General features: G+C 35.6%; 1 protein-coding gene across 3 annotated transcripts in view; it reads left to right on the top strand.

Annotated features, from left to right (window-relative positions):
* Positions 1 to 18,609, top strand: part of LOC141462885 (hyccin 2) — a 76,589-nt gene that overhangs the window by 12,230 nt on the left and 45,750 nt on the right. For 2 of the 3 annotated variants that reach the window (XM_074145026.1, XM_074145027.1), the window contains exons 1-2: positions 13,488 to 13,538; positions 14,832 to 14,933. In XM_074145026.1, coding sequence (XP_074001127.1) covers positions 13,488 to 13,538; positions 14,832 to 14,933 — 153 coding nt within the window. Of the gene's footprint in view, positions 1 to 11,411; positions 11,515 to 13,459; positions 13,539 to 14,831; positions 14,934 to 18,609 lie in introns of those variants that run through there. The other variant, XM_074145031.1, reaches the window with a different exon arrangement.

The following is an 18,609-nucleotide window of genomic DNA, read 5'->3' on the forward strand; positions in this document are numbered from 1 at the left end:
GTGAAGGAGAGTCCAACAAAGGTGTGTAATTTCTTGCTCTGGGGGAATCCTAGTGAAGTTAGGATTGGCCGTAAGCATCATTTTTATAGAACAGCCACCTTAATCAATTGGGTCAACTCTGGATAGGTAATGTTAATGTAGCTCCTAATGGACTGTGTTGTACAGAATTAAGATTGTCAGGAACATGTGTTACTTATGTGTAGAAATTCTGACTTGTATAGTCTGTTTTATCTCAATATAAAATAACTGGTTTTCTTCTCATTTTGTGAGATTGTTCTTTGCAGTTCTTAAAACTTCTTTCTGACTTTCAGAAAACAAGTGTGAGATTGAAAATGATTGACACTGAAATAACACTGTGATGCATGACATGGAAGAAGACAATTTGTTTCCTGTAAAGTAACAATTGGAGGTAGTAAAGACAGCTATGGTCTGAGCAGTTTTGACTCTAAAAGTTGAAGCAGATCTTATGTCTGGATTCTTGATGCTACTCTGCTTTATCTGTGAATATCAAGCAGTCTCTGTGTGTGCCCTAAGTCCTCTTCATGTTTTCTGTGCAGAGCTCAACTGCCTTGTGTATTCTGTTAGGTCAAGTGGAAGAGATCTGTGCTGTTCTGAAGTTGTGTCGTCTTGATGAGTAGCGGTGAGATCAGCGATGTTTCATGTAGCTATATTTGTTGTTCAGTTTGCTTTTTAAAGTCTGGGAGCTTGTATTGGAAAAGCAAGACCAGAATATCAATCAGAATTAATTGTATCTTGAAAACCATACATCTTAAATGTGAATGATGTATCCAAGTCACATGTATGAAATTTACGGCATCATGCAAAAAAGTAATATATCCTAATGCTTATGGACCTTTAACTCTGGTATTTTGAAAGATTTTGTTGGAACTTTGTATTCTTACTGTATCATTTATATCTTACTTATCATGTATATCTTACTTGTATTCTTACTGTATCATTTAAAAAACACACAGTAATATGACATAACATTAGCTATAATTGAGTTGAATTCAAATAAATGTGATGGATGTGTAAATAAGTTCATGGATGGGGAGGGGAATCTATCACCTCAACTTCATTCACTAACACTCTACTTCCTGGAGCTGAAGGCTTTACCATTTGGAAGTTGGAAAGATCAGAATGAGGGATTTTGTTACTTTCAGCAGAGGATCCTTTAGGTCAGATCTTTTTGCGAATACTTAGGGTGGAAGAAAGAAGGTTAGGTAAATTAATGAATATGTAACCTAAATTCTAGTTCATGTGAGTTGCAGTTGGTAGCAGATACTGCAGTGAGAAACATGTATTGATATTTTACTGGTCTGGAATTGATAGTGAACTTTTTTGATATAGCTATTTTCATAATATAATAGACAATTATTTCTATCAAATGAGGATGTTAAAGCTTAAAAATGGGAAGCTGCTTAGAATCTACAGTTCATATTTCTACAACTGTTTCTGCATACATTTCTTTCCTTCACATCATAGTGTTTGCAGTCCTATTCTGGAGTGTGTTTAGGGGTTTTTGGTGGTGTGGTTTGGTTTTTTTTGTTGATTATTTTGTTCTTTTGGTTTTGAATTTTGTTTTGATTTTGTTCCCACAGAAGTTCTGTTTCAAGGTTTCTCCCAGTTTGTGCCTGTTCATTTTTAGTACTTAGCACTGAGTATCCCTTAAGTGCTAGTTTTCTGTTAGTTTTTTTTTTCTCCATTTTTACTATGCATTTTCTATCTTTAGTTAAGTCTTTTTAGATATAATTTACTTAATGAAGCAAAACTGTGAACCAAGAAGGTGTTTGGGGGAGAGGTAGGGTTACACGGAAAGTAATTTGCATGGAAGTGTTTTCGTAAGTAAAGAAATTGATGAGTTGCAGACAAACTAGAATGGGAAGAGTTATTGCATATGAAGTGATGCAAAAGGAGGACGAGCCTGTATTGTTCAGCGTAGGATGGATTATCATACAGGATCTTGACAAGAGAATGTTTTAGGTTTAGTGTAGGATGACTACATGAAGTTGTTTCTAAGGAAACTGATGCTGAGAGAATAAGGTAATATTTCTGTGGCTAACCTACGTGTGTGTGTGTATATATATATATTTTTAAGTGTGTCGAGTCTTCATAATAGAATAATTATCATGTGTTTTGCTGTATTTAAGGCTGCAGAATAATTTCTTTATTATATTTTGTTTCCCAAATCCTTTAAGTAAAGTAGAGGAGCACCTTCTTCATATTAAGAAGATAAATGTCTTCTTCCACTTTCTCAATCATCTTAAATCTTCTCTTTTCTGCTTCATTCATTGCCTGAGCTCCTTAAGAGAGAGATTTGGCTACAAGTGTACAACTGAGTTTTATTCAGGTTCTTAGACTCTCTGATGCAAACAGGACTTAATTTTTTCGCTATTTACAGCTGACTCCTGTAGCTTTCTACAACTACTCTGTGCGATACAATGAAAACATCAGCTTTAAAATAGTTCTTTAAGTTATAAAGTATCTGTTTTCAGTGTTGTATTTTAATTCATGCTGCCCTAATGTTTGTCTTCAGCAATTTTGTCTCTGCAAAGCACAATTTTACTGTAGTAATTGTAGAAAGGTAGAAGGTTTGGCAGCTGAGCTTTCTGGTGCTTGAAAAGGCACAGAAGGTAATTTCGAGCTTAAAATGACTTAGTGGAGGCTTTTTGGAACAGATGGGCTGTGTCTTTTCTTTACCCCTTTTTTGGCAGCAGCTGAAATTGATGTGACCTTTTTAATAAGAAATGGAGCCCACTGTGTGAGTATGGTACCATGAAAATTCACAGGAGTATTGTCAATCGTCTTTGTCTTCACTGTGATAAGGCTTTCTTCCATCATTTTCACATAACTTTCTTTGTTGCTGGTATCCCAAAAAAAAAAAAAAAAAAAAGGTTTTTAGCCTGATTTTTCCAGTGAGTCAGAGTGGGCAGGGAAGAAATGTCTTATCCAAGTTGTTTTGCATGACTAAGGCTTGTCTAATAAGGCTGGCAACCCAAATCCCACATACAGAGTATGTCAGCATTTATATTTTAAAGTTGGAATGCATGTCTGTCTGCTTAAGCTTCCAATGAAATTACCAAAGAACTGGGCTTGGAAGAGGTTTCTCTTTCTATTAAAGAGAATGCATGAGCTGATGATTTAAATTAATAACTGTCCAGAGAATTTCACTGAATTTCACTGAATTTTTAGAGTTGGAAGGGACCATAAAGATCATCTAGTCCAACTCCCCTGCCGAAGCAGGATTGCCCAGAGCATGTCAGAGCATGTTACTCAGGATTGCATCCAGGCGGGTCTTGAAAATCTCCAAAGAAGGGGACTCCACAACCTCCCTGGGCAGCCTGTGCCAGGGCTCTGTCACCCTCACCGTAAAGAAGTTTCTTCTCATATTTGAGTGGAACCTCCTATGTTCCAGCTTGTGCCCGTTGCCCCTCATCCTCTCACTGGGAACCACTGAAAAGAGTCTGGCTCCCTTCTCCTTCAACCCACCCTTTAGATACTTATAAGCATTGATAAGGTCTCCCCTCAGCCTTCTCTTCTCCAGGCTAAAGAGTCCCAGCTCTCTCAGCCTTTCTTCATAAGGGAGATGCTCCAATCCTTGAATCATCCTCGTTGCCCTTCGCTGGACTCTTTCCAGTAGTTCCCTATCCCTCTTGAATTGGGGAGCCCAGAACTGGGTGCAGTATTCCAGTTGTGGCCTCACCAGTGCAGAGTAGAGGGGGAGAATGACTTCCCTCGACCTACTCGCCACACTCTTCCCTATGCAGCCCAGGATTCCATTGGCCTTCCTGGCCGCAAGAGCACACTGCTTGCTCATTGTCATTTTTCTGTCTACCAGGACCCCCAGATCTTTCTCTTCAGAACTTGACTCCAGCAGGTCCACACCTAACCTGTATTGGTGCCTAACATTCTTCTTCCCCAGGTGCAGGACCCTACACTTTTCCCTGTTGAACCTCATGAGGTTCTTCCTTGCCCAGCTCTCCAGCCTGTCCAGGTCTCGCTGTTCTTATGTTTGTTTTGTTTATTTCCACCTTTGTCCGTTTTGTACCTTGTAGAATTCTGTTTCTCTGTGCTGTGAGTCTGTTTGGCCAAGAGAGTTCTGGCACAATGCTTGTACCTGTTTCTAACACCAAGTTGTGGTTGTAGCTCTGATTTGTTGAGGACAACGTTTTTTGAATTTATTTTTTATTTCCTTAGCAAAATGGCAGCTTATCTAAGTGTTTATTAAATACGGTTGTGATAGAATAATATATTTATGTAGATGGATAGGGAATCGCAATGGTATTTGTGATTATAAGAAACATATATTGTAATAAATGTGCTTTTGAATAAGTACAAGAGGTAACCTATCAAAATTGAACACTCTCAAGGCTGGTCTTATTTTCTCTTGGGATCAGATTAGCCTAAGAGTCAATCCCTTTTGCAGTGTGGAAATTGGACCATACCATGGCTATTTAATGTAGTCTAGCGTGTAGCTTGATATACAGCTGGATGAAGCTGTATATGCCTATATAGTGAGCAATTAATGAAGGAGGTGCTCCTGGGAAAAGTTTTTTGTAAAGCATATAAATTAGGTGCTAACTTACATCATTAAGTTTTCTTCTTTACTCTTCTTGATCTAAAAAAGAAGTAATTATGTAAAACAGGTGTTACAATATTTATCTAAAATATCTATGATGATAATAAATCATCATAAATAAATAGATAAAAATATAAATAGATAAATATATAGAAAATAAATAAATAGATACAATATCTAAATGATATTTTATGATAATGGGTCTTATTCTTACAGTATGAGAAACAGCATACTGTTAGCAGTCTAACATTTCTACCTTGTTACATTTTAATGTTTTATTTTATATTACTCTTGCAAAAAATCCATTCTGCCTTCTCTACCACTTCATTACATGTGTTTCTAAGACAGTGAGTTCTTTTTTCTTTGAATTTTTAAAATTATTCCCATATCCAGGTTAGAAGTTTTTTCATTATCTTTGTCATTAACTGCCTCTTAACCACTTTTCTGCCTTATAGATACTTTTTTATATTGCTTGAATCAAATGTAGGCCAGTATTTCAAATAAGAGCTTATTACCAATTTTGTATGCTCTATTTAAATGTTTTCAGATTTGGTTTGTACCACTTCTATGTGGTCAAACATCTTGATTTCTCTTTTGGCTGCTGCTATGTTCCTGAGCAGATGTTTTCATTAAGTTGTTGAATGTATTACCCAGTCGTTTTCCATTTGGTCTTTTAAACCTCTGCATTTGGGAATAACTCGTCATGAGAAGTTCAAATTGTTTTTTTGTTACCTGCGTTTGTCAGCATGTTGCCTGGTTTCCTTTTTCCAGAGTTCCCCAGTCTTGTTAAAGTGTATGTATGATGGGGAAGCGTGTTTCCTATGTAGTTCTAACGACCTTATTTCATGTTGTCTTTTATCTATTCTGCTTCCCAGAGTGTTAATTATATTAAACGAAGGTGCTCTTGTTACAGAGCTATGAGTGTTCTGGATCAAAGGAATTGAATGTAGATTTAATTCAGAGTGAGGATACATTCTTGATGATTTCCGTGCTACTTTTTTACAGAAGCAGCATGGAAAAATCTTTCTTTAAATACACTTCTTTCCATGTTCTGTAATGAATTGTAGATATGAGAGGAGTGTATATGTAGCTTGGAAGAACAAGCTATGTTGATAATTGAGTTTTCTGTTCTTTTAGACCTACTGTCAGCCAGTAACGTTCTCTTGTATGAGTGGCACTGGAGAGAGATCACGCAGCTTGAAGCTTTGTTTGTTTTGTTGAGACAGACCAGGTTTTAATTGCAAAATAGTCTTGCCATAGCCTCTGTGGTAAAAAGATATAATAATGTTATTCATCATGCAGTTAAGACTCAATTATATACATCATGACATCTAGTATATAATGGCAAAAAACCAAAAAAGGGTTCATTCTTGAAGTGCATGTCCTGTTTATGTAACCTCCCCCATTACTTTGAAGCCAGTATAAAATCCTGGCTTCTGTCAAACAACCAACCAAAAAAACCCCAAAACCAACCAAATGAAATACAAACCACCAACAAAGAAACTTCTGCATAGTTGCATAGTTAGATTTTCTTAAATGTCAACAATTATTAATACCTAATTGGTAGCACTTTCTTTTTCTTTTTAATCTTCACAGTAATATTTGGTGTATCTGTATGGTGAGGGATGTTTGCTCTGATTATTTGGGTAATCGTTTTGCTGTTGCAATTTGATCTTGGCTAGTTGTTTAAATGCAGACTGGTAAATAATAATGTGTTTAGTCAGTATGTTTTTACTCTAAAAGTAAGTGAAAAACGTGCTGTCTGATGACAGAAATTGATTAAACCATTTTGATGTCTATTACTGTAGAAGTCAAAAGTTCTTGGACAGTTATCAGACGTTTATATTTCACTGTTTTGATAGTACATTACTGTAACAAGTTTAATTTCAGACTTTGACAATACAGAGAATAGTGAATTGTATGAAATGTCTTTAAAATGGGTATCTATGTCTAAATAAGCAAATAAAAGGACTGCAATTCAAACATAATCTCATGGTATTTCAGTCTATTGGTAACTTCATTCTCATTTTCTCTTGGTTTATATGTATTTTATAACTAGTCTAATCTTCCCCAAACTGTTATCATAAGTACACCTAGAAACTTAAAGTTGTGAAGTGCTATCTCATCCCAATGAAAGTTAGGTTCTTAAATGTCTAGGCAGCTCATGTGTTAACATCAGGAGTTAACCCATGGTTTCATACTTTTTTGTGTGCATAGCATGAGCTACAAGTGTGCTTTTGCTTGGTGAAAATCTGTTTAGATCTCAGCTGTAATTGGCAAATGCACAATGCGAGATTGTGACTTACTTTGAGAACAGAATATGGTAACTTTAAGCCTAGAGATTCCAGGTATAACAGCCTTAATGTCTCATGTTCTGCCATTTCATGCCAAATGAATAAGGTTAGAAAACTTTTTAAAATTATTATTTTAAGTGCTTTTTTTCAGAAGCTTTTTAGTAAATTATTTTTATATTTGATTTTAACATTGAATGCCTGTGTTCCCAACTGTAACTTTTCAGTTCTGTGCTTTAGTGTGAATTTAAACTTGCTGCTTGATTGGTATTTAAGGAATCTTAACAATCAGTCCATATGTAAAAATATTTTAGTATATTAAATTATTACTGTTACTAGTAACTAAATTTCTGCTTAGTTATTATCCTTCCTGCATATTATAAAAAACGTAGAGCCATAGTAGGGAAAAAAATATACTAGTCTTTTAAAAATTAATGTGGGAAATCTCTTATATTCCCTGTATTTTGTTTGCTCTGGGAGAGATATGAACACTCTGGAAATGAAATTCAATAATCTTAGTTCAGACTGCTTTAACTTTGAATCAATATGCACAGGATTTAATGCAGTTGAACCAGTTCATTTTAAAGACACACCCACATGGTGCTTAGTGTATATTTGTTTATTTATTTTTCCTAGAGGTACACCAAACCAGGGAGTGAATGTAAGCACGAGAAGAGCTTTTTACATGTGGTCATGTGAAAATCCTGGAGTACAGCCTGTGTGTCAGGCTGAGACAGGCACATAGCTGTCATTCTCGGGTTCCTCTCTCACAAAAGTGACAAAGTGTGTTGGGGCAGCATGGGGCAGCGCTCCCTGCTCCGGCAGGGTGGCTTGGAGGGTGGGCACAGCGGAGAGGCACAGTCGCACGGCGCTGCCACCACTAAGATGCTCACTGTACTTCTGTGAAGCCTTCATGTAGGGTGTCAGTGCAGAGTGAGCGTACTGTAAATTCATGACCTGACTATCTTGCCTGTTTGTACAAGTCCTTAAAAATGGTTTTTACTATCCAGGTAGATAATTTCATTTGTCCTAACGTGGAACTAGTAGAGTAATTCTAGCTGGAATAGGTGTGGGCTACATGTCTACATCCTTTTCAAGCCACATGGGCAAAGCAAGCTTTAACATCTGAAAATGCCTTCCAAGAAGGATGCAAATGTAGCATTGGAGAAATTAATAGTTTGTGTTTATATTTTTCTATAAATGTGGTGCAAGGCTGACTCATAAGGTGCTTTTCATCCTGAGATATAGTTTGTATTATTGGTCTTTAATGTACACCCTGTCAAAAACCATTCTGAAAGCATCAGAACAACTAGCTGCATTTATATAAGCAATCACACAAAACTGTGTGTGGAATATTCATTAAGAGAAAATAGATTGTACAGTAGAGGTGGCCCCCATTCTCCTAACAAATATGCCAAAAGCACTATGCAGTGTCCTTTTCTTCAGGGATGAATAAGCAGAATATTCCTGTGGAAGATGCCCCATATTCTAATCCTTTGCAAACTTTTGAGTTTATCACATACAACCTTAACAAAAATTCTTCTGCTTTTTCAAAGTAGAACTGTTAAAATCTTACTGTATCACGTGTAAAAAAAAACATTGTGCACTGGTTGTTGTTTCTGGCGTTGTTCTTAAAGGGCATAGCTTATGCTCAGTGCTTCAGCAGTTGTTCTCAAGATGGCTGCTTTCCTAGGCAGCAGATATGGCTTTGCTTCTGAAGCTGGCTTAAACTGGAGGGAGTCCCCAGACAGGATTTGCTTGAACATCAATGCATGGCACAAATGTTGGGAGAGAAGTATATGGGATGCTGGAGGGGACTTTTCCTTTTTCATGGTACCTAGCCACTAGATGGGCTTAATTATACTATCAAACTGTACCCAAATTTTGACACCAGCACAGGTTCAGTTTTTAACTTTGTGAGTTGACTTATTTGACAAACAGCTGTATGTGGACTTTCTGTAAGGTTCAATAGACTTCTGCAAGAGGAGTTTCTTAGGTCAGCTAGGTGTTATGCCATTACGGTACTTGACAATTTTGATTTACTGTAGTAGGAACATTGGGATCTTAATGGCATTTGCAGTAAAGCATTTGAATCATTCTTGTGACTCTTGGTGATTTTGTAATTTCTTTAGATATGCCAGGCTAAATCCTGACTCGGGAGAATTGCTAATCCTTCAATTCATTGGTTTTACTTACTTGTAGTAGTATTCTCTTACTCTAAACTACTACGTTTTTACTGGCCTAATGTATATGCTTCTTAATAGCCTTGTGTGTTTCCTTATTTCTGCCATAGTTTGCTTAGTGTTCTCCTCTCAGTCTTGCTCTGAATTGTGCTAAAGAGCAAAGAACGCTTGTTGCTACTTAAAATATACAGTAGTATTTGGCGTTCAGTGTAGCTTTATTGAATACACATTTTGCTTTTATGGTGGAGCTGGGCTGTAGTTTCATACATATTGCTGTTCACTGGAGTGTAAAGAGAAGGAGGATTTGTGTTTTGGCATTTTTTGTTGGTGGTGGTTTGGGGTTTTTGTTAGTTTGTTTCTAAGCGTAATCTGAATTCCCCCTTGCAAAGTTTTTCCAAGGAAATAGCTTCATACAGTCCATGTAATCTTTCGATTTGATACAGTGCTGGAGAAGAGCAGCTACTTGCCTCCGGATTTTAACAGAATTTTCCAAGCTGAAGTAATCATTTGAATGAGAGGGGAATGTTTGGTTGTGAGTTACAGCTGATATTTGCCTCTGATTTAAGGAAAGTTATTTACTGTTTTCTATGTGTAAAACAGTTTGAAGCCACACACTTCATCTGTGATGCCGTGTAAAAATTTTTATTATTATTATGGTCTAGTTAAATTCAATTCTAGAAAAACTGCAGATATTTTCTTTGCTTTTGGTAAGCAAACTGAAAAGCGAGTGAAAAATTTTGAATTGTTACAGCCTGATTCTCCAACCAGGTCTGTGCACATCTGCCTGTGCTTGGTCCTTTTGTGGGGAAACCTGTACAGAAATAGAAGTTCCTCTGTCTGATTTGCTGGTATATATCTGTGATTCTTGCTTTGGGACTAAAATAACTTGAATTCCTGTCCAGGAAAAAAATTATTTCTAACAATGCATCTCTGAAAGGGCCTGCCTGGTGAACTTCTAGGATCTGTATCTTTGGTTTTGACACTAGGGATAGCAGGTTAGGTACAACTGAACCTCTAGGTAGCAAGCGTAAGAACTTAGAGCTAGTTGGGACTCCATGATGTTTCTAGAGAGTAGTGTATATCAGGGATCATGTCTGGATGTAAGGGTTGTTTCTAGCATTGGGAAGCTAGTTTCTATTTGGAAGCTTCTAAAGTCTTAAATCAAGTCTTATAAACATGCTATTCTGTACTGAAGATGCATGCCTGATAATTACAAGAAACTACTGATAATAAGTTAAATGCATACGTCTATTTGTCTTTCAGGTCTCCTGTGTGTATTTAAAAATCTGTATGTAATCAGCTACAGTGTGCCTATAAGGTAGAAATTTGTTTTTCAAACACTTCATAAATATTGCCAGGAAAAGAAGAAGAGGATTTGAATTTAATTCAGAAATTTATTATTTAAGATTTCTGCAAGGAATTGCATATTTAAAAAAAAAAAAAAAACAAAACCAAAAAAACCCAGTTGATTTTAGAAAATTCATATACCACATTGGTTTGTGTATACCAACTTGTGATAAAAGCGTTCATTTGCAGTATAGCCTGAAAAGGATGGGTACCTGCTGTTATGTTAGCCTATCTCTAATTAGTGTGGAGAAGGGAAGGGAAGGAAAAAAAGGAACCTCATAGTAATTCAGTAATTTGGAAAAGTAATTAATTGAATAAGCAGCATGGAACGGAATACACCCATTGTTTCCTATTAGAGGCCTCCAGATACTGAAATCCTCTAAATTACCTGGAGGCGCCTCATTTGAGTGTTGTTTACCTCATGCTCAGTGTGAAGGGATCCTGCAGTGAAAGGTGAACTTTAGTGTAATACATGATTTTTGCAATGACATTGAAATTTTGGCTATGTAAGGAATATGTATTAAGAACAGTGATAGTAAGGGTCTTTAATATATTACATACAAGAGGTACATGTTCTCCAAAGTCAGGGTATTGATTCAGCTCACATTTTATAAAAGTATTACTTTTTTTTTCTTTTTTTCTTTTTTCATTTTGCATCTTTCTTGCACTGTTTGTGAGAAATAGTGCTTCGGTTTTCCTTTCCAGTGTGCTTGTAGTACCACTGATACATGAGGTTTTTCCACGTAGGTGACAAAGCCTTTCTTTTTGGATGAAGGCAACCCCTCTTTTCTTCCCCCTGCTAAAACAACAAGCCGTTTATTTATTTGTTTGTCTATCTATGTATTTATTTATTAATGGCAAATTGCTTTGTTACGGAAGGACCCAGATATGCTTCAGTGGATTTGATAAACTTCAATTTCTAAGGTCAAAAAATATATACGTTACTGTTCGATTTGCTTTACTGTATTTCTCCGTATTTTGTGATCATCAGAGTTTCTTTTCACCTTTCAGAAAACAGGGCAGTACTTGAAGGCTTGACAAATGCATCCCAGGTTGAAAAACTGCTGTATTCCTTCTCCTCTTCCTCCTTTAGAAAACTGACTTCTTTAAAGAGGTAAAGTTGAATGTTGCACTTTTAATTTTATTTTATTGATTTTATTACTGAATCTGATATCTTTTAGGATATTTAAACATGCTTATAGAAATCTGAGGCAGTTCCTTACCCACAGGAGTTTGTATTCTCGGAATGACTCGCTGCCAAGGGCCATACTAAATACTAAATGTAGCCCTGTTCATACAGAGTTGCTAGCATTGAACTTACAACTTCCCAACAAAAATTTTATATCCTATTTAGCTCAATTTTTCATTTAACAAATACTGATCTGTTCTTAAACACAAATCTTCTCTTAGAAATCAAGACAAGTATGTTCTGAGACCAAACCAGGTGATTCCAGTCATGTAGTATGGCTATCTAAAGGACATTTTTCATAGGATTTCTGTGATGTAACTTGTGTATCATACCCATAAGTTTTGGTTGAGCCTAAATAATTTTCAAAATGCATCTCAAAGAAAACTGGAAAAAGTAAATAATTCACTGTGTGTTCACCTGCCTTTTTCTTACAAATTTCACAACCAATTCTGCAAATAGTAGCACTTAATGTATTCTTGACATTATTTGTATGAAGTTGATAAGTTTAAGTGTTTATGGGATTTAAGATGATTGTAGCAGTCTTTGTCTTGTTATCATCTGGTTGTGGAAGTGTTTCACTTTCCCCCCTCCCCCCCCCCCCCCCCCATCCTAGACTAAAAGACTTCAGAAAAAAATGACTATTTGAAGGAAAAATATATTAAAAAAAAAAGGGGGGGGGGGAGTGGCTTTGAAGCTGAGGAGTATTTGTAGTTTTTAGGAAAAAAAATGGTAAAGATATATATGGTAGTGTCTGCCAGCTCTGTTGCATGTAATTATTACATAGCAATATGAACTTCTTAAACAAGAGTGAACTACAACATCTCTTAAAATAGAGTGTCCCTTCACAGATTTTCTGTTTCTTGTTTCTGTTCAGGCAGCTGTTAACCGGCAGGTCCTGTCAAAAATAAACTTTTGATGAAACCTTAACTAAGAATCACTGTCTTCATATGTCTAGTATGGCTTCAAACAGCTCTTGTATTTTACAGTCTCCTTTTCAGGTCACTATTCTTAGGTTTTAGTCTCTAGTATTAGGCTGCAGCTTCATTTCACTTCATTAGATTAAAATTTTCTGGGACCTTAATGACTTCCAGGAATTGCCAACCTGTACTGAGATCATGCAGAAAGACAAAAAGACCCTTTTGCTTAGACCTATTTAAATATCAAGCAAAGAAAAGGTGTCTAATGATGCCTTGTGTTTTAAACATTGTTGCTATTGCCTTGAGAATTAAATTGATGAGAATTCAAAAGATGTGAGAATATAACTGTTGTACGTAAAATGGAAAATAACAGTTGTCCTTGCAAGTTTTCCTTTTTTTTCTTTCTGAGAATTCCAATGTACTTTTAGAAGAACTAAATCTTGCTGTTTGAATGAGAAGCCTCAAAATTCCTTAAGAACAAAGTTTAAGGAGTAAAGTTCTGCTACTAGGATTTCTAATAACCGGTTTTATGAAAATTTATGCTTTACTTTGAGCTGTATCTAGAACTGTCATTACAGTATCTCACATGATTTGTTCCATGATGCTCTTTACTTTGTTCCACTTGTCTTTTCTTTGTATTATATTCAGTAAGGGAGCAAGAATGGGATGATGTGTCTGTCTTAAATAATGTACGTTTTGGCTTGAAGCACTGAATCCTTCTTTTTCCTCCTCCCCCAGTAATGTGCAGTACTTTTGACTAGAAGTCTGAAGAGAACAGTTTAGTCATTGCTATAAAAGGAGACCAGTTGTCCAAAACACAATTTTTCCTATTTTTGATATTACATAATTCCATTGGAAATATGTTAACAGGGTGTAGGATTGTGGTAGGATTTTACAAAACAGCTTTGCTGCCAGAACTCTTATTTACTTTGTTTTTCCTTTTTCTTCTAAAGGTAAGAGAGAAGCAAAAGTAGTAAGAAAATGCTGGGATCAGAACGAGGTGTCGTGGAAGAATGGCTGTCAGAATTCAAGGTGAGCTGAGAAGATGAATGATAGCTATATCATTGGGTTTATGCCACAGAACACTGATTTTTATTTTTTTTTAAATATCCAATAATTAACATTTAAAATATCTGTTTCTTGATCTTTCAACTCCTTGTAACACATAAAGCATACGAAGGTCTATGTAAATGAGTCAGCTGCTACATAATATACAATGCATAGTTATAATAGTAATTTATTATTGTAGAGCAGAACACTGCTATAGCGATGTGTGTTTTTTTTAAAGCATATATTTCTGTGTAGATCAGGATGATAGAATTTAACTAACAGCTGGATAATGCTGCCCAAATTTCTAATTGAGCAACTTTTTTATTTTTAAAAAACTAGTAGGAATGTTTGGAATTTAAAAAAAATATTAAAAATATTTGGCTTTTTTTTTTCCTATGGTCTGTATAAAATTAATTGGTTTTTTTGTGAAGAACCTGAAGTATCTTTAAGATATTTTGCATGTTGATAACTGTGCTGAGTGAAATACAGGGTAATGCGCAAAGAAGAAAACTGGATTTCATGCCTGATATGAAATTAATCTGTTATTTAAATTAAGAATTAGTAATTCTTCACATCATTGATGACACATGATAACTCATTACATGCTGTTGTTGGAAATTTGTTGAGGAGCCAAGGATGCAAAATCCACAGATGTGGTTGCTTGGTGGGACTCGAGGCTGTTCATATTCATTCTAGATCATCCACACCTCTTAAATAATTCATGTTCACAGAATCACAGAATGGTAGAGGTTGGAAGGGACCTTTAGAGATCATCTAGTTCAACCCCCCTGCTGAAGCAGGATCACCCAGAGGAGTCTGGACAGGGACACATCCAGGCCGGTTTTGAATATCTCCAGAGAAGGAGACTTCACAACCTCTCTGGGCAGCCTGTTCCAGTGCTCTGGCACCCTCAAAGTAAAGAAGTTTTTCCCTCATTGATTAGATAAAGACTTTGAAAAGTGCCAATTAAATACAGAATGTCAAAAGAGAGAGTCATCATATCAGGCTGGAGCAAATGATTTTATGAAAGACAAATCTGAAACTGCTTTTGGATTTAACCCATAAAGTTGGTATGTGCCCCCAAATACTATTCATATAGAGAAAAATTGCTACTGAATGAGCTAGGTTACAAGTCTGAAAATTTACTGAACTTCAGGAATTTTTCTTGATGTTGGGATGAGACTGAATCCTTTTGTGGAGATCTTTAATACTTGGAAGCACTGATTTATCAGTGTAACACTTTTTTTTTTTTTCCCTTTTTTTCTTTTTCTTTAGGCATTACCTGAAACACAAATTTCCAGCTATGCAGCTACATTGCACCGAAAAAAACCACTGGTACCAGCTCTTTATAAGGTCATTCAAGACCCAAATAATGAGGTAGGAGACTTTAAAATTCATTCACGTTCTTATATATTCCACCTTTAAAACTACAGTAATTGAGAAGTGGAGATGGAGAGGAAGATTCTTCAGTTCTTCTTTCTAATGTAGTTTAACAGGAGTATTATCCCTCTTTTTACTCTCTTGTTTTTTGGTGGTTACTTTAACGCCTTTCTGGCAAGACACAACCTCATCTGCTCCCAAAAATACAGTTCATGCTGTCTGATAGATTTTACTTGCCACAGCTGACACTTCACTTGATTTGGCATGAGGATTCTTCCCCCCACTTCCCCGAAACAACCTTCTGGTCATAACAGAGACAAAGTAGGCCTTACAGTGAAACTCAGTAAGACCAATGTGCTTCTCACCTGGTGACTTATTACAGTGGGAGATGGAATCAATTTACTAAATCCTATTAAAATAACCAGATCTTCTCTTGCTTATAGTAGTATCATGCTTGTGTAATTTGGTTTACAGTGTTGTAAACGAGCAGAACTGGGGCCCCAAAATATAAATATATACAATGGAAACATAGTTTACCCTTGTACATAATTCATTTTGCAAATGACATTAAGCTGAGCTTTCTATTCCATTGACTTCTGCTATGAGAATTCCTGGGAAAGTGTGTGAAATGTAACTTCTGCATAAATTGTGCAAGCATACCATTCTCTGCTGTGTAAACTACTTTGGACAAAATGCTTCAAAATATTTGACTCATCATCTGTGATCTCTTCTATATTTATAAATTGAATGGCAAGTGTACACAGCAAGGAAGTTCTTTATTTTCCAAAGCACAGCTCAGCTGCTTTTGGAAGCTGAGTGCTTGATTGAGCTTAAAGCAGATTGCATAATGCTCATGCAATAAAAAAAAATCATCATAGCTGTCAACTTCATTTCAGTGTTACAAATAACTTGCATAGTGACCTTTTTCTTTGTACTGAAGTTACTGTTACACTCTCTCCAACCTGAAGCTACCATTGCTACTGTTGTCTTTCAGTATATATGTATTTATGTGTATGCAATGTATGTAAATGTAAAAGCTTTCCTTTGCTTTGAGAATAAGCATTTGATTTTTTATTTTTTTTCAATGATGAATAAAACCAGATTTGCAAAAGGAGTATCTTCTTAAGGGTGTGACAGTAATCTTATGTTATTGCACACTGATGCTTGTCAAATATTATTCTTTGGAACTGCTGTTGCTGTTTGAACCTGATTCTGATATCAGGTATAAGATAAGCAACCCCAGACCCAAAGATGACTAACTTCAGATTCTGCTTGTTAAGGCAGCATGTATTTCCTTGTTGCACTTCTTCCAAGCTTATTTGCGTGGGAGGTGTATAACCATAGTAAATTCATGACTTTACATAATTCTGTGGTAATATTTGGCTACAAGTGAGGGTTTTTTAAAACATGCTTTATAGGGCATTATTTGTTAGAAGGATAACTGATTCCTTATGAAGATAAAGCTTATATTATAAAATTCTTTATAAAACAATTTTAAGACTATTATAAAATATGTAGACTATAAGACTATTATAAAAATGTACGTACTGGATTCTTAAACTTGATGGACAAGTAATTTTTTTAGTACAACTTAATCATAAAGTTGACCTATTTTTAAAACTTCCTGAAAGGGGCAAACTTTTTAAGTAAAAAATTATTTTTCTAGAATAATGTAATTCTATCTTGATAAGATCAGGATTATTATTTTAACATGGAATCAGTATGTTTAGAAACCAAAGCAAACAACCAAGGTGTTTCCCTTTGTTGACAGCCATCTACTAGTTTGAGAGCTATCAAATGAAGGCAAGCAAACTGTCAAGTTAAATACAATTGTTGGTGTTTACCTCTTAGGAAATTCCCTGACTTTTTGTAATATGGAGAAGGTAATGACTGCAACAGGAAGTTATATAAAGAGCAGAGAGTGATCTTGCTCATAAACAGTTTGTTGAACTGAATAATGTATTGATTTTTGCATAATATTTGAATTCTAAAGTAAAGCGCTTTTGAAGTACTGGGTTTTTTTAGATAGCTTTATGATTTTTGGAGTTGGCTTATGGTTGTAGACATAAATGCTCTATGGACTTTAAGTTAATGCAGTACTGAAATTTAAACATAGAATAGTCATGGCTATTTAGGTTTAACTTGGAAAGCTCAGTGTTGAAACAAAATGAGATCACCTTTGCAACGCCGAGCACTTCCTAGACCCAGTATTCTTCAAATAATAACTAATTTCACCCATTGTGTTGTAGTTAGGCACATTATTTTTTACCATGATTGAATTCTTCAAAAAGGCGAGCATTTCCAATCTTTGTCATGCATTTTATAATATATTATATTTAACTTCACAGTATGGCTCTTAAGATTTGGCAAACTTGTAAAATAAAGCAAACTAAAGCTATTCATCAGCTTCCTGAAAACATGACTAGTCTGCATCTCCGTGAGGTGTAAAAACGAAGTCTGCAAATTACATCGTTGTCGCTTACTGTACAGTTTAGCCAGTAAACATTTTGTTTGTAGTTTTTTTTGTTATGCTAATTGCTGCTTATGCTAATAAGTAAGCTCTTTTAATAAGTTTTTAGTTTGTCAGAAAGAGATACGATTATAAGAGGTTTTTTTTACTTTGGATTTTTTGGCTGACTACTCTGCTACTCAGTTTCTTTTGCCTTGGGACTGAAAGATCTTTGGAATGAAAAAAGTGTGTAGCAGTTCGTGTGTACACCAACTACAGGTGACAAAAGCTCCATTTCCTGTGTTTACCCAGTATCTTCTCAATATTTATATTCAGAGAATTAATTGGAAGAGACTGGCTCTCTGAAAAGCCAGATAACTAGGATGCAAGGAAAACATTTGTTCTTTTTTACAGTGTCAAGTTTTGTGTTTCCATGTGGGAGACGATCATACCATACTTTGATAGGAAAAGCTTGAGTGCTCCTGCCTTTGAAAATACTTGTGTTAGAGCATCTTTGTGATGGCAGCTTTTTATTGTGGACTTAAAGCTGTGAAAACACCAAAAGTGCTATAGTAGTTGCTACAAACAACTTCCAGGTCTTCATCTAAGTAATTTGCAGTTGTTAAAACCTTTTGCACCAGTAACATGACAACTACTAGAAATGAGGAGTATTTACATGCCTGCAGCACCAGCAACTGGGTATTGCTTGTGTCTTTCTAGGGACCATGGTTTCACTTAGAAGCCTAATTTTATAAAATTTTCATTTGAAAGTAAGTAGAATAAACTCAGTAACTGCTCTGGTTGAGTCTCATCTGACTTGAACTCAAGTGAATTATTCTTTTCCACTGTTTTTAATGGCACTTGAGTTAGACTGGCTAATTTCAAATAGGAAACAGCTTTGGGCTACTGTCATCTCTAATTTAATAGAAGTAGTATTTATAGCAATGCTGCTGTATATATCTGGTTTCTGATAATATTTGTTTAGCTTTTCTTGCACCTGTTAGCTCCTTGCAGATATGCTTGTATTTATTGTTTCCAGACGTTTCTTCTTTATGCTAGCTTCTTGCTCGTATTTTCTTTTAAAGAAAACGTACAAATTTATTCAGTGATCTCTGAATTTTTTATTAACCTTTTTTTTTATTTGAACATCTGAAATGTACTAGGCCTTTCATATAACAAGGATACAGTTCTGTCTCTGAGGATTTGAACATTTACTGTAACAGA

The sequence above is a fragment of the Numenius arquata genome, chromosome 3 (genome assembly GCF_964106895.1).
Source record: "Numenius arquata chromosome 3, bNumArq3.hap1.1, whole genome shotgun sequence".
Classification (NCBI taxonomy): Eukaryota; Metazoa; Chordata; class Aves; order Charadriiformes; family Scolopacidae; genus Numenius; species Numenius arquata.